The 16404-nt window shown below is 46.0% G+C and overlaps 1 protein-coding gene across 1 annotated transcript in view; it reads left to right on the top strand.

Annotated features, from left to right (window-relative positions):
- The first annotated feature begins 3229 nt into the window (after positions 1 to 3229).
- Positions 3230 to 16404, top strand: part of LOC110496382 (protein FAM135B) — a 50208-nt gene continuing 37033 nt past the window's right edge. Inside the window, exons 1-2 of the mRNA XM_036952943.2 lie at positions 3230 to 3702; positions 15716 to 15812. Coding sequence (XP_036808838.2) covers positions 15736 to 15812 — 77 coding nt within the window. The 5' untranslated portion in view covers positions 3230 to 3702; positions 15716 to 15735. The remainder of the gene's footprint in view (positions 3703 to 15715; positions 15813 to 16404) is intronic.

Genomic DNA, 16404 nt, shown 5'->3' with positions numbered 1-16404 from the left:
TGGTCCACACAGACAGGGTTGTTTGCTTGTACATGTCTTATGTGACGGAGTGTATAATAGGCTTTTTAGAAGACTTGGTGATAGAAATACTCAGGCTACTTTCTGAATGTAATCTCTTGTAAAATTGTAATCAGTAACGTAACTTTTGGAATACCTAAACTCAGTAATGTAATCTGATTATATTCTGTTACTTTTTTTAGATTACTTTCCCTTAAGAGGCATTAGTAGAAGACAAAAAATGTATGTTACCAATTGAACGACATCAATTGCAGGATAAATCAAGGTTAAAGTTTACATAGCTGGCCATATGTGGATGTTAAATTTTACTTTATGGGTTGGTTATGTAGGCTTTGTACTACATACAGTTGAAGTCGGAAGTTAACATACACCTAGGTTGGAGTCATTAAAACTCGTTTTTCAACCACTCCACAAATTTCTTGTTAACAAACTATAGTTGTGGCAAGTCGATTAGGACATCTACTTTGTGCATGACAAAAGTAATTTTTCCAACAATTGTTTACAGAGAGATTATTTAACTTATAATTCACTGTATCACAATTCCAGTGGGTCAGAAGTTTACATACACTAAGTTGAATGTGCCTTTAAACAGCTTGGAAAATTCCAGAAAAATTATGTCATGGCTTTAGATAAGCTTCTGATAGGCTAATTGACATAATTTGAGTCAATTGGAGGTGTACTTGTGGATGTGATTCAAGGCCTACCTTCAAACTCAGGGCCTCTTTGCTTGGCATCATTGGAAAATCAAAAGAAATCAGCCAAGACCTCAGAAAATAATTGTAGACCTCCACAAGTCTGGTTCATCCTTGGGAGCAACTTCCAAATGTCTGAAGGTACCACGTTCATCTGTGCAAACAATAGTACACAAGTATAAACACCATGGGACCACGCAGCCATCATACCGCTCAGGAAGGACAAGTGTTCTGTCTCCTAGAGATGAACGTACTTTGGTGCAAAAAGTGCAAATCAATCACAGAACAACAGCAAAGGACCTTGTGAAGATGCTGGAGGAAACCGATACAAAAGTATCTTTATCCACAGTAAAACGAGTCCTATATCGACTTAACCTGAAAGGCCGCTCAGCATGGAAGAAGCCACTGCTCCAAAACCGCCATAAAAAAGCCAGACTACGGTTTGCAAATGCACATGGGGACAAAGACCGTCTTTTTGGAGAAATGTCCTCTGGTCTGATGAAACAAAAATGTAACTGTTTGGCCATAATGACCATCGTTACGTTTGGAGGAAAAAGGGGGACGCTTGCAAGCCGAAGAACACCATCCCAACCGTGAAGCACGAGGGTGGCAGCATCATGTTGTGGGGGTGCTTTGCTGCAGGAGGGACTGGTGCCCTTCACAAAATAGATGGCATCATGAGGATGAAAATTAGGTGGATATATTGAAGTAAGACATCAGTCAGGAAGATAAAGCTTGGTCGCAGGGTAGCCTAGTGGTTAGAGCGTTGGACTAGTAACTGGAAGGTTGCAAGTTCAAATCCCTGAGCTGACAAGGTACAAATCTGTCGTTCTGCCCCTGAACAGGCAGTTAACCCGCTGTTCCTAGGCCGTCATTGAAAATAAGAATTTGTTCTTAACTGACTTGCCTAGTTAAATAAAGGTTAATATTTATTTTTTTAAATGGGTCTTCCAAATGGACAATGACCCCAAGCATACTTCCAAAGTTGTGGCAAAATGGCTTAATGACAACAAAGTCAAGGTATTGGAGTGGCCATCACAAAGCCCTGACCTCAATCCTAAAGAAAATGTGTTGGCAGAACTGAAAAAGAGTGTGCGTGAAAGGAGGCCTTACAAACCTGACTCAGTTACACTGGGCCAATATTCCCCCCAACTTATTGTGGGAAGCTTGTGGAAGGCTACCCAAAAGATTTGACCCAAGTTAAACAATTTGAAGGCAATGATACCAAATACTAATTGAGTGTATGTAAACTTCTGACTCACTGGGAATGTGATGAAAGAAATAAAAGCTGAAATAAGTCATTCTCTCTACTATTATTCTGACATTTCACATTCTTAAAATAAAGTGGTGATCCTAACTGACCTAAGACTGGGCATTTTTACTAGGATTAAATGTCAGGATTTGTGAAAAACGGAATTTAAATGTATTTGCCTTTAGCCTTATGTCAACTTCCGGCTTCAACTGTAAATGGTTAACTTATATGACCAATTTCCACTTGAAGCAGAAATCCTATGTACCATCTCTGAATGTGCAAGACACAAGTTTTGCATTTTAGGCAGAAATCCTATGCAACATTTTAGTATGCTCAAGATACCAATACATCTGTTATAGCCTAGTGTAGGAACTGTGAGCTACGAGTAGCCTGGCCCTACATAGTAAATTAACTATATGCAGCCAGTCAGCCTCAGTGTCAGCTCTGATGATGATCTTGCTAAACGCAGGACTTCTGTTTGAGAGAGAAACACATACTTCACTCCGCAGGTCCTAACAGCACATACAGATAACTATATAGATAACTACAGGAAGTGTTTATACCTTTAGCAGATGGTTCTAGATGCTTCTGGTCACATGACTCTGTCTACACACCTGCAATCCCTCTTCTGTCAGACGCATAGGAATAATGATGGGTAGAACCTGTTAGAGATGAACCGTGGGTTCTAAGATAAGGCTTTATCTATATTTGAGAGGGAGAGAGAGAGAGCGAGAGAGAGAGAGGATGGAGAAGAGTAACTATGAAAGTGGAGATGAGTTGCACAATAGCCTGCTGACATACAGATGTTGAGCCGCTGGGGAATGTTATTACTGGTACCTGACATATCTCCTTGACTCTGAGGAACCTGTCATGTGACGTCAAAACGTCAGTAGGCTATACCTGTGTAGGCATCAGATCATGGAATAAACCCTGAGCGTTATAAAATGTATATCTCTGCCTGTTTATGAGTGCTCCAACCTGTTCACCAGGAATTTGTATAATTTTGTAAAAGTTTTATTTGGTAAACCCTATCACTAGATTACTGTCATTGTTGTTGAACACCCCTCTAACTTCTTGTGTTTACTGAACTCTTAACTCCACGACTCCATATTTTGCTTCTCAATCCCATAATAGTTGTAGAATACACCGAATTTAGAAATGCTAACAACTGTAACGACTGTAAACATAGCCTATTGTATTTGTGTTGATAGCGATGGTGAAAGGTGTCAGATGGACTATTTCAGTGTTTAATTTCTCAGCCGGCGTTGACGTCAGCCCGTCTATTGTAAGCACAGTGCACAAGCATGCAGCAGCCACCGCAGGACTCTGGTCTACCCTGTGCATGCTGACTGATAATATTCTCCCGAAACGATGTGTCAACCACCAGAAAGAGGATAAACACGAAGCTAAACCACGAGACAGGCCAGGCGCACCACTTAGACAAATTGAACATTACTGTCATGATGGGGGAAACGTAAGCTAAGCTAGGAGGCTGACTTCTAGTGTTTTGCACTGCAGAAGACGAGGATACAGGGGCTGAATGGATAACCATGGCAACAGCAGCAGGAGAAGCGGTGAGCAGCAGCTTACAGCAGCGATATAACCACTGAACACAGACAAGGCATCATACCTCCGTAGATCTGAAAGGCAAGGGTCGCTGTAGGTTGTGAAGCCAAAGCCTTGTGGACAGTGGTGGACACTGGTTATTGCGTGGGGATTCGCAGCGCATCAGTGAGCAAGGTAAGGTCTGTTACATTGTAGCTAGCATCCTCATTGTCCATCACAGTGCAGTGGGACAGACAGAGAATATAACGGGCCGGCTGTTGCTTGCTGCTATATTGTGAAACAGAATGTTTTGACAAGGTTGTAACAGACCTGTCTGCTAAATTGTTGCCGACGCTCCAGCTCATCATTTAGTTGCGGTTAAAAGGTTGATGAGTCTATAATAGCAGCGTTGGCTGTAACAGCATCACTAAAATACTAACAGTAGAACGTTGTGTCTTTCACTCACTCACTCACTCACTCACTCACTCACTCACTCACTCACTCACGCACACACACACGCACACGCACACACACAGAGCAAATCATTTTATGGAAAACATTTGGCAAACCCCCATAGCTGCTTAGTGGAGGGCAGGTGCATTGTCTGCTACACACTGCATTCAGCTGTCCGCTTGGTGAACAGTCTACTTTCCTAGCACCTCAGCAGACCCCTACAGCAGATTCCTGAAGTGATAAAACAAGGATTTTCCAGCTGACTTCAACCCACCCAGGTCCATCCGCTCCGGGCGAAATGTAGTCAGACCACATGGGACTTTCGTGTGAAGACAGCATTGACGTTTCACACAATCTGCTGTTAGACAGATCTTATTCCACCTCCATCAACCCTCCAACAACTGTACCAACAGCCCCAACCACTGTACCAACAGCCCCAACCATGGTACCAACAGCACACAGGCCACAGCAATGTTATGTTCCTTGGCTAGTTGGATGACTTGATGGGGTGAATTACTATGATATATTATATTAGAGACTTTGGAGAAATGTTACACATTGTTATCAGCACAGAACAGAAGTGCAAGTTCAGTAAGTCACTGTAACCCTCACCCACTCTTCACCCTTCCAGAAATGTGTGTGTGACTGTGAACGAAACTAGTATTTCTACAGTAGCTAATGTCCTGAGAAGAACTTGGCCCGGAGTTCACTATCACACGATTTACATAATCTTCTCTCTCCGTTACACAGTCAGTTAGGCTCTCCCCGAATCACATATTTTTGCTGCAGCTCCCTTCCTTACTTGGTGCTTCATTCCTGGGGATTGTGACTTTTAAGAAGCGGGTAGTTCACACATCTCATATAGTCTAGTTCCAGTCGGTGCATGGAGGGACAGATCAGTGTACAAGTTCAGCATAAGCCTGCTGCTGTTCTTGTAGCTCAACAACACATTTAGGCTGATTTGTCTTTAAACCAAGAAAATAGCCATTTCATTTATTGTGTGGCATGGAGTATAAGGATACCAGTGTGCTGGAGTGTCTATTCTGTGGGATGGTGTTGTTGTATTCCAGTGTGCTGGAGTGTCTATTCTGTGGGATGGTGTTGTTGTATTCCAGTGTGTTCTATTTATTTGTAGGGACGGTGTGTTTGCCTTTTATTCTAGTCTGCTTCATGAGATGGAGGTTCATTATGAAGTGAGTGTGTGAGAATCATTTCCTGTCATGTGACGGTGTTGTGTAAACATTCAGCCGGTTGTCATGACACTGCGACTGTCCTAGGATTACGTCTACGCTTGGCCAGTTGTCTCAGTTATGACTCTCCAAATACGCACTCCAAATATAGGAAAGTAGCTACAGTAGGCTGCTATACTCTGAATAATGTCTGATCCTGAGATATTTGGTTATACTCTCAGAAGGAGAAAAATAGAAGATAGCCTACCTGCAGACTGCAGGTAGGAAAGTCTGTGGTGAAAAATAACATTTGAATCCATATTATTGTGCTGACCTTAATTTTTCTAGACTATTTCAGGTCTACGAACTACTGGTAGGCTAATGTACGAATACTACGAGTGTACTGGGTTGTGTCCTTATTTCAGTTATTGAAATGTCAGTCTATTTGCAAGCTGAACATACAAGCCAGGTCAGTGAGAGAAGAGCCCGGGGCTTGTTGTGCTTCCCCCATAGAGCACTAGCATAAAACTTGTAATAGCCTCATAGAGCCCCAGCCTCAGTACTGTAACCTGTAATAGTCTCATAGAGCCCCAGCTTCAGCACTGTAACCTGTAATAGCCTCATAGAGCCCCAGCCTCAGTAGTGTAACCTGTAATAACCTCATAGAGCCCCAGCCTCAGCACTGTAACCTGTAATAGCCTCATAGAGCCCCAGCCTCAGTAGTGTAACCTGTAATAGCCTCATAGAGCCCCAGCTTCAGTAGTGTAACCTGTAATAGCCTCATAGAGCCCCAGCCTCAGTAGTGTAACCTGTAATAACCTCATAGAGCCCCAGCCTCAGCACTGTAACCTGTAATAGCCTCATAGAGCCCCAGCCTCAGCACTGTAACCTGTAATAGCTTCATAGAGCCCCCGCCTCAATAGTGTAACCTGTAATAGCCTCATAGAGCCCCAGCCTCAGTAGTGTAACCTGTAATTGCCTCATAGAGCCCCAGCCTCAGCACTGTAACCTGTAATAGCCTCATAGAGCCCCAGCCTCAGCACTGTAACCTGTAATAGCCTCATAGAGCCCCAGCCTCAGTAGTGTAACCTATAATTGCCTCAAAGAGCCCCAGCCTCAGCACTGTAACCTGTAATAGCCTCATAGAGCCCCAGCCCCAGCCTCAGCACTGTAACCTGTAATAGCCTCATAGAGCCCCAGCCTCAGCACTGTAACCTGTAATAGCCTCATAGAGCCCCAGCCTCAGCACTGTAACCTGTAATAGCCTCATAGAGCCACAGCCCCAGCCTCAGCAGTGTAACCTGTAATAGCCTCATAGAGCCCCAGCCTCAGCAGTGTAACCTGTAATAGCCTCATAGAGCCCCAGCCTCAGCAGTGTAACCTGTAATAGCCTCATACAGCCCCAGCCCCAGCCTCAGCAGTGTAACCTGTAATAGCCTCATAGAGCCCCAGCCTCAGCAGTGTAACCTGTAATAGCCTCATAGAGCCCCAGCCTCAGCAGTGTAACCTGTAATAGCCTCATACAGCCCCTGCCCCAGCCTCAGCAGTGTAACCTGTAATAGCCTCATAGAGCCCAAGCCTCAGTAGTGTAACCTGTAATAGCCTCATAGAGCCCCAGCCTCAGCAGTGTAACCTGTAATAGCCTCATAGAGCCCCAGCCCCAGCCTCAGCAGTGTAACCTGTAATAGTCTCATAGAGCCCCAGCCTCAGCAGTGTAACCTGTAATAGCCTCATAGAGCCCCAGCCCCTGCCTCAGCAGTGTAACCTGTAATAGTCTCATAGAGCCCCAGCCTCAGCACTGTAACCTGTAATAGCCTCATAGAGCCCCAGCCTCAGCACTGTAACCTGTAATAGCCTCATAGAGCCCCAGCCTCAGCACTGTAACCTGTAATAGCCTCATACAGCCCCAGCCCCAGCCTCAGCAGTGTAACCTGTAATAGCCTCATAGAGCCCAAGCCTCAGTAGTGTAACCTGTAATAGCCTCATAGAGCCCCAGCCTCAGCAGTGTAACCTGTAATAGCCTCATAGAGCCCCAGCCCCAGCCTCAGCAGTGTAACCTGTAATAGTCTCATAGAGCCCCAGCCTCAGCAGTGTAACCTGTAATAGCCTCATAGAGCCCCAGCCCCTGCCTCAGCAGTGTAACCTGTAATAGCCTCATAGAGCCCCAGCCCCAGCCTCAGTAGTGTAACCTGTAATAGCCTCATAGAGCCCCAGCCTCAGTAGTGTAACCTGTAATAACCTCATAGAGCCCCAGCCTCAGCAGTGTAACCTGTAATAGCCTCATAGAGCCCCAGCCTCAGCAGTGTAACCTGTAATAGTCTCATAGAGCCCCAGCCCCAGCCTCAGCAGTGTAACCTGTAATAAATAGCCTCATAGAGCCCCAGCCTCAGCAGTGTAACCTGTAATAGCCTCATAGAGCCCCAGCCTCAGTAGTGTAACCTGTAATAGCCTCATAGAGCCCCAGCCTCAGCAGTGTAACCTGTAATAGCCTCATAGAGCCCCATTCTCAGTAGTGTAACCTGTAATAGCCTCATAGAGCCCCAGCCTCAGCAGTGTAACCTGTAATAGTCTCATAGAGCCCCAGCCTCAGTAGTGTAACCTGTAATAGCCTCATAGAGCCCCAGCCTCAGCAGTGTAACCTGTAATAGCCTCATAGAGCCCCATTCTCAGTAGTGTAACCTGTAATAGCCTCATAGAGCCCCAGCCTCAGCAGTGTAACCTGTAATAGCCTCATAGAGCCCCAGCCTCAGTAGTGTAACCTGTAATAGTCTCATAGAGCCCCAGCCTCAGCAGTGTAACCTGTAATAGCCTCATAGAGCCCCAGCCTCAGTAGTGTAACCTGTAATAGTCTCATAGAGCCCCAGCCTCAGTAGTGTAACCTGTAATAGCCTCATAGAGCCCCATTCTCAGTAGTGTAACCTGTAATAGCCTCATAGAGCCCCAGCCTCAGCAGTGTAACCTGTAATAGCCTCATAGAGCCCCAGCCTCAGCAGTGTAACCTGTAATAGCCTCATAGAGCCCCAGCCTCAGCAGTGTAACCTGTAATAGCCTCATAGAGCCCCAGACTCAGTAGTGTTATAATACTCATCATTAAATAGTCAGCTGAAAGTGTGTCTTTAACCCAAGCAGGTGGCACTTTGTCATGATTAGGGTTTAATGATTTTTACCTGCAGGCTCAACAGAACGACAGAATATGGCCACAAGCAGCAGCACATTAAAGGGTCTATTGTAATTGGACTTCAGAGCATCCCCATCAGCTACCTGCATGGTAAATGGTGAAGAGCATTTTAGGGCTGAACCCATTTAGTCGACTGGTCGATTGTTTGATCAATAGGCTGTAGACGACTGAGATTACTTTAGTCGAGCAGTGACAAATAAAAACATGAACATCATGACATACAAGACACCTGTCTTATTGGTGCCTGTCTGAGTGGACTGATTCATTTGGAGGCTGTGGGGATGGCACAGTCCATCAGTCTGACATGTGGTACTGAAATTCTATATGGTTAAATTATGTAAGAACAATGGTGCAACGCGAATACAAATGATATTATTTTAAAACAAATGCACTTTCTCCTGCGTTGGATAGTGGTCGCTGTCCTCGGTTCTGAAACACACCAGTGCACTGTTGAATTGGCACCTTTAACTCGACCATGTTGCTATGTGCACAATAGCAAAGTTTACCAGCATATTGGGGTTGAGAGCGGATGCAGCAGCAGAATGCGGAGACGAGAAAATAGCCCTTGTCTTATTGCCTAAGGAAAGTGAGTAGAGAGGAAACCACATAATGAAACCCCATAGCATAGGATATGCTAGAGGTCAGGCCCTATTGGTCACGTGCATCCGATGCATACATGTGTCACATAAAGAGAGCGAGGGTTGAGGGAATAGTGAATGTTTTTGGTCACAGAATGGCTGTAATTATGTTGCAGCTTCAGCAACATGGACAGTGTGATAAACACTTTGATGTTCTGTGGTGGTCGCTGCAGCAGAGAGAAGAGAGAGGCAACGGGTGTTTGTCACAGTCACTTGCTGTCTTTTTTTAACACGGCGCAGCAAGTCTGAGCCCGGCCTGGCACAATCAAATCAATTGCTGGTCTGACTCCCTCTAGTCATCTGTGTGTCTTAATTATTTAACCAAACAGTGTGCTTAAAGCATCAGATAAGCTTAGTGAATCAAGTTGATTTGATTAAAACACATAGCATGTGGAAAAATACACGTTTAAAAATTCAGACCAATCGATTGGTCGACAGAGCAGAAGACTCTTGGTCGACCAATATGTTTTTTAGTCGGGGACAGACCTAGAACATATCATACTGGAAAACAATCTCCAGGTCTTAGTATTCTGTCTAGACTTCATCTGTCTTAACACTTGAACTACAATTTAAGTGAAGGTCTCTTTGAATCACAGATTATCTTTTCTGGCTTATCTTGTACATACAGTAAGTGTCATTTAACTGACTATAGAGATCCTTTTGATTAAACTGAGAGACAAAGCCACAGCAGTTGACCCAGCCTGAGACAATGTCTAGCTGGAGCAGTGTAGGTCAGGGACAATGTGTAGCTGGAGCAGTGTAGGTCAGGGACAATGGGTAGCTGGACCAGTGTAGGTAAGGGACAATGTGTAGCTGGAGCAGTGTAGGTCAGGGACAATGTGTAGCTGGAGCAGTGTAGGTCAGGGACAATGTGTAGCTGGAGCAGTGTAGGTGAGGGACAATGTGTAGCTGGAGCAGTGTAGGTCAGGGACAATGTGTAGCTGGAGCAGTGTAGGTCAGGGACAATGTGTAGCTGGAGCAGTGTACTGTAGGTCAAGGCACAATGTGTAGCTGGAGCAGTGTACTGTAGGTCAAGGGACAATGTGTAGCTGGAGCAGTGTAGGCCAGGGACAATGTGTAGCTGGAGCAGTGTAGGTCAGGGACAATGTGTAGCTGGAGCAGTGTAGGTCAGGGACAATGTGTAGCTGGAGCAGTGTAGGTCAGGGACAATGTGTAGCTGGAGCAGTGTAGGTCAGGGACAATGTGTAGCTGGAGCAGTGTAGGTGAGGGACAATGTGTAGCTGGAGCAGTGTAGGTCAGGGACAATGTGTAGCTGGAGCAGTGTAGGCCAGGGACAATGTGTAGCTGGAGCAGTGTACTGTAGGTCAAGGCACAATGTGTAACTGGAGCAGTGTACTGTAGGTCAAGGGACAATGTGTAGCTGGAGCAGTGTAGGTCAGGGACAATGTGTAGCTGGAGCAGTGTACTGTAGGTCAAGGGACAATGTGTAGCTGGAGCAGTGTAGGTCAGGGACAATGTGTAGCTGGAGCAGTGTAGGTCAGGGACAATGTGTAGCTGGAGCAGTGTAGGTGAGGGACAATGTGTAGCTGGAGCAGTGTAGTTAAGGGACAATGTGTAGCTGGAGCAGTGTAAGGTCAGGGACAATGTGTAGCTGGAGCAGTGTAGTTAAGGGACAATGTGTAGCTGGAGCAGTGTAGGTGAGGGACAATGTGTAGCTGGAGCAGTGTACTGTAGGTCAAGGGACAATGTGTAGCTGGAGCAGTGTAGGTCAGGGACAATGTGTAGCTGGAGCATTGTACTGTAGGTCAGGGACAATGTGTAGCTGGAGCAGTGTAGGTCAGGGACAATGTGTAGCTGGAGCAGTGTAGGTCAGGGACAATGTGTAGCTGGAGCAGTGTAGGTCAGGGACAATGTGTAGCTGGAGCAGTGTACTGTAGGTCAAGGGACAATGTGTAGCTGGAGCAGTGTAGGTCAGGGACAATGTGTAGCTGGAGCAGTGTAGGTCAGGGACAACGTGTAGCTGGAGCAGTGTAGGTGAGGGACAATGTGTAGCTGGAGCAGTGTACTGTAGGTCAAGGGACAATGTGTAGCTGGAGCAGTGTAGGTCAGGGACAATGTGTAGCTGGAGCAGTGTACTGTAGGTCAGGGACAATGTGTAACTGGAGCAGTGTACTGTAGGTCAAGGGACAATGTGTAGCTGGAGCAGTGTAGGTCAGGGACAATGTGTAGCTGGAGCATTGTACTGTAGGTCAGGGACAATGTGTAGCTGGAGCAGTGTAGGTCAGGGACAATGTGTAGCTGGAGCAGTGTACTGTAGGTCAGGGACAATGTGTAGCTGGAGCAGTGTAGGTCAGGGACAATGTGTAGCTGGAGAAGTGTAGTTCAGGGACAATGTGTAGCTGGAGCAGTGTAGGTCATGGACAATGTGTAGCTGGAGAAGTGTAGGTCAGGGACAATGTGTAGCTGGAGCAGTGTAGGTCAGGGACAATGTGTAGCTGGAGCAGTGTAGGTCAGGGACAATGTGTAGCTGGAGCAGTGTAGGTCAGGGACAATGTGTAGCTGGAGCAGTGTACTGTAGGTCAAGGGACAATGTGTAGCTGGAGCAGTGTAGGTCAGGGACAATGTGTAGCTGGAGCAGTGTAGGTCAGGGACAATGTGTAGCTGGAGCAGTGTAGGTGAGGGACAATGTGTAGCTGGAGCAGTGTAGTTAAGGGACAATGTGTAGCTGGAGCAGTGTAAGGTCAGGGACAATGTGTAGCTGGAGCAGTGTAGTTAAGGGACAATGTGTAGCTGGAGCAGTGTAGGTGAGGGACAATGTGTAGCTGGAGCAGTGTACTGTAGGTCAAGGGACAATGTGTAGCTGGAGCAGTGTAGGTCAGGGACAATGTGTAGCTGGAGCATTGTACTGTAGGTCAGGGACAATGTGTAGCTGGAGCAGTGTAGGTCAGGGACAATGTGTAGCTGGATCAGTGTAGGTCAGGGACAATGTGTAGCTGGAGCAGTGTAGGTCAGGGACAATGTGTAGCTGGAGCAGTGTACTGTAGGTCAAGGGACAATGTGTAGCTGGAGCAGTGTACTGTAGGTCAAGGGACAATGTGTAGCTGGAGCAGTGTAGGTCAGGGACAATGTGTAGCTGGAGCATTGTACTGTAGGTCAGGGACAATGTGTAGCTGGAGCAGTGTAGGTCAGGGACAATGTGTAGCTGGAGCAGTGTAGGTCAGGGGCAATGTGTAGCTGGAGCAGTGTAGGTCAGGGACAATGTGTAGCTGGAGCATTGTACTGTAGGTTAAGGGACAATGTGTAGCTGGAGCATTGTAGGTCAGGGACAATGTGTAGCTGGACCAGTGTAGGTCAGGGACAATGTGTAGCTGGAGCAGTGTAGGTGAGGGACAATGTGTAGCTGGAGCAGTGTACTGTAGGTCAAGGGACAATGTGTAGCTGGAGCAGTGTAGGTCAGGGACAATGTGTAGCTGGAGCAGTGTACTGTAGGTCAGGGACAATGTGTAACTGGAGCAGTGTACTGTAGGTCAAGGGACAATGTGTAGCTGGAGCAGTGTAGGTCAGGGACAATGTGTAGCTGGAGCATTGTACTGTAGGTCAGGGACAATGTGTAGCTGGAGCAGTGTAGGTCAGGGACAATGTGTAGCTGGAGCAGTGTACTGTAGGTCAAGGACAATGTGTAGCTGGAGCAGTGTACTGTAGGTCAGGGACAATGTGTAGCTGGAGCAGTGTAGGTCAGGGACAATGTGTAGCTGGAGAAGTGTAGGTCAGGGACAATGTGTAGCTGGAGCAGTGTAGGTCATGGACAATGTGTAGCTGGAGAAGTGTAGGTCAGGGACAATGTGTAGCTGGAGCAGTGTAGGTCAGGGACAATGTGTAGCTGGAGCATTGTACTGTAGGTTAAGGGACAATGTGTAGCTGGAGCATTGTAGGTCAGGGACAATGTGTAGCTGGACCAGTGTAGGTCAGGGACAATGTGTAGCTGGAGCAGTGTAGGTGAGGGACAATGTGTAGCTGGAGCAGTGTACTGTAGGTCAAGGGACAATGTGTAGCTGGAGCAGTGTAGGTCAGGGACAATGTGTAGCTGGAGCAGTGTACTGTAGGTCAGGGACAATGTGTAACTGGAGCAGTGTACTGTAGGTCAAGGGACAATGTGTAGCTGGAGCAGTGTAGGTCAGGGACAATGTGTAGCTGGAGCATTGTACTGTAGGTCAGGGACAATGTGTAGCTGGAGCAGTGTAGGTCAGGGACAATGTGTAGCTGGAGCAGTGTACTGTAGGTCAAGGACAATGTGTAGCTGGAGCAGTGTACTGTAGGTCAGGGACAATGTGTAGCTGGAGCAGTGTAGGTCAGGGACAATGTGTAGCTGGAGAAGTGTAGGTCAGGGACAATGTGTAGCTGGAGCAGTGTAGGTCATGGACAATGTGTAGCTGGAGAAGTGTAGGTCAGGGACAATGTGTAGCTGGAGCAGTGTAGGTCAGGGACAATGTGTAGCTGGAGCAGTGTAGGTCAGGGACAATGTGTAGCTGGAGCAGTGTAGGTCAGGGACAATGTGTAGCTGGAGCAGTGTAGGTCAGGGATAATGTGTAGCTGGAGCAGTGTAGGTCAGGGACAATGTGTAGCTGGAGCAGTGTACTGCAGGTCAGGGACATTTAGCAGCATCTATTAAATTCTGTGGTTCAATGCCATTCATTCAGCATGTGGATTCTTTGTTACCAGGCTGGTACACTGTGCAATCAGACCCACACATCTCTTCTATTGCTATGACTAACACCCTACTGTACATTCAGCAGGCTTCTTCACATCAATCGTCAACTTTGAAATGGAAGCTGATGGCTCAACAGAGTAGTAGAGACGAGATGGTAAAGGTCCATTTTTTCATCATCATCCTCCTCCTCATCGTCATCCTTCCCCACATCCTCATCATCATCAGCGCAGGCAGACACGCTCAGTAGAAGTAAGGGAATTATTGCAAACATGTAATACCCTTGAAACTGTTTGTGTATCACAGAGATCCTGTCAAAGTTCTATGTAAATCTATGGTCTGGAGATACTGTGCCTGTGACCTATTTACATTCAACTATTGATCAACTTCTGCCTCGGTTGATTAGCAGGGGAGATAATGCAGCCTCTGCCATATACAGTACTTCTGTTGACAGTCAGCATGATCTAGCGGTTACCCTGGGATTGTGTGTGTGTGTGTGTGTGACAGCGAGAACCAGTGAGAGAGAGAGAGAGATTGACTGATATGCAACCTCCTGTGTTTCTGTAAGGCACACAGTGTTCAGTCCCAGCTGTAGCCTGTATATGTCCCAGACAGAGAGATGAAAATGCAGAGCTCCTGCTTTTGACTCAATGTGAGACAACTGACAACAGCTGACTAGAACTGGGCTCAAGTGAGACTTGGGAAATGTTGACTAAACCAAATAAATTACGCCTTTTCCATTGTGTAATACACTGAATACAACACTGATGTAGAATACAACACTGATGAACAATACAACACTGATGTGTTGCTTAGTTTACTGTCCTACAGGCACGGCTATGCTGTTGTTTCATTGGCTCAGTTGGTAGAGCATGGAGCTCGCACTGTCAGTGTTGTGGGTTCCATTCCCGTGGGCCATCTACAGTATATTTCAAATGTATCATCTGTTAAATGGCATATATTATTTGATTTGGTAGAGTTATTAAATGGGGATCAAACAAGCTCAATTATCAACTTTTGAATAACTGTGACTCGTTAGTAGAGGTTTAGCATGTCAGCCTCTGGGCTTTAAATCTGAATTAAAACAGGCAATAAACACAACGGCTACTATGTTACTATAGTAACAGTAGCAGTGCGGCAACGGTAACAGTGCGGTAACAATCTTACCCATGCTATTGCCAACTACCTCTACTACTATCATGATAGAAGGCACTCATGAGAAGAAGGCTAGAATTCTTTATTCGTGACTGTGAAATATGTGGTTGTTTTAACTACTTAAGTTGAACGCACTGACTGTAAATCGCTCTGGATGAGAGCGTCTGCTAAATGACCAGCATGTACATGTAAATGTCTTAAAGAACACAGACTTCAACATGATATTGTGAGTCAACACTTTCCATCCCATCAATTTAGAACTGTTTTCTAAAACTTCATTGCGGGTGTCTCTCTCTCCATTCCTCTCGATGTCTCATGCTGAGGTTGTGTGCAGTCTGTTGAGTGTTGGCTCTGTGAATAGCACCCTGGGAGATGGAAGGACCAAGGCAAACGCTTCCTGAATGACTCATTGTTTGTCTAATTAGAAACCATGGTGGAGGAGTGTGTTTGTGTGTGTGTATGTGTGTGTGTGTGTGTGTGTGTGTGTGTGTGTGTGTGTGTGTGTGTGTGTGTGTGTGTGTGGGTGTGGGTGTGGGTGTGTGTGTGTGTAGAGGAGATTCTATATCCAGTCTGGGGTTACCTCCCTAAATGCCAGTGTGCTTCTCACTATGAGGCTTCCGGAGGTCAACAGAGTCATAGAAGCACTACAGTGAAGAAGACAAATGACAGTGTTCAATGATTAGATGATAAACGTCACGGTTTGATTCGATTTTGATTCCTTGTGAATGCCTTTTTAAAAATGTTTGTATGAAAGGATGCTTCCTTGGCCATGAATTCACTGATGAATCATGAAGGTGCTAATGGCTTTGTCACTTCCATCATAAAACAATGGGGGTAGTGCAATAGAGCATTTTCCAGTGTGTTCCTCACACTGCAATACAGTGGGACTATTGGGACTCCCTTTTTACCCATCTTATATCGATGGATATATTCTCTTTCCTCTCTGCAGGGGATGACCTGGAACGTATCATGTCTGAAGTACAGGGGACGTTGGAGTTTTCTGTAGAGCTGAACAAGTTTCACAATGTGGATCTCTTCCAGAGAGGGTGAGTGTAATGGAGCTGGACCGGTGAACCCCGCTCCTGTGATGAGTAAACTTGCCTTGAGACCTGAAGACTGCCCAAGCTAATCATTAGGCTTTAGCTCAGAGGGCTAACACACTCCTGTGGCATGTAGGAAACTTGGGTTGAAACAGTCTCCACCTGTATCTCTGGCTGCTTCATAGTTCATATTAATACCCACTGACAGTCTCCACCTGTATCTCTGTCTGCTTCATAGTTAATATTAATAACCACTAACAGTCTCCACCTGTATCTCTGGCTGCTTCACTTAATACCCACTGACAGTCTCCACCTGTATCTCTGGCTGCTTCATAGTTCATATTAATACCCACTGACAGTCTCCACCTGTATTTCTGGCTGCTTCATAGTTCATATTAATACCCACTAACAGTCTCCATCTGTATCTCTGGCTGCTTCACTTAATACCCACTGACAGTCTCCACCTGTATCTCTGGCTGCATCATAGTTCATATTAATACCCACTGACAGTCACCACCTGTATCTCTGGCTGCTTCAAAGTTCATATTAATACCCACTGACAGTCTCCACCTGTATCTCTGGCTGCATCATAGTTCAT

This window comes from Oncorhynchus mykiss, chromosome 18 (genome assembly GCF_057628025.1).
Source record: "Oncorhynchus mykiss isolate SJ-2025 chromosome 18, ASM5762802v1, whole genome shotgun sequence".
NCBI classification, from domain to species: domain Eukaryota; kingdom Metazoa; phylum Chordata; class Actinopteri; order Salmoniformes; family Salmonidae; genus Oncorhynchus; species Oncorhynchus mykiss.
The sequence above is the reverse complement of the archived record's forward strand: the minus strand, read 5'-3'. Positions and strand labels throughout refer to the sequence as shown.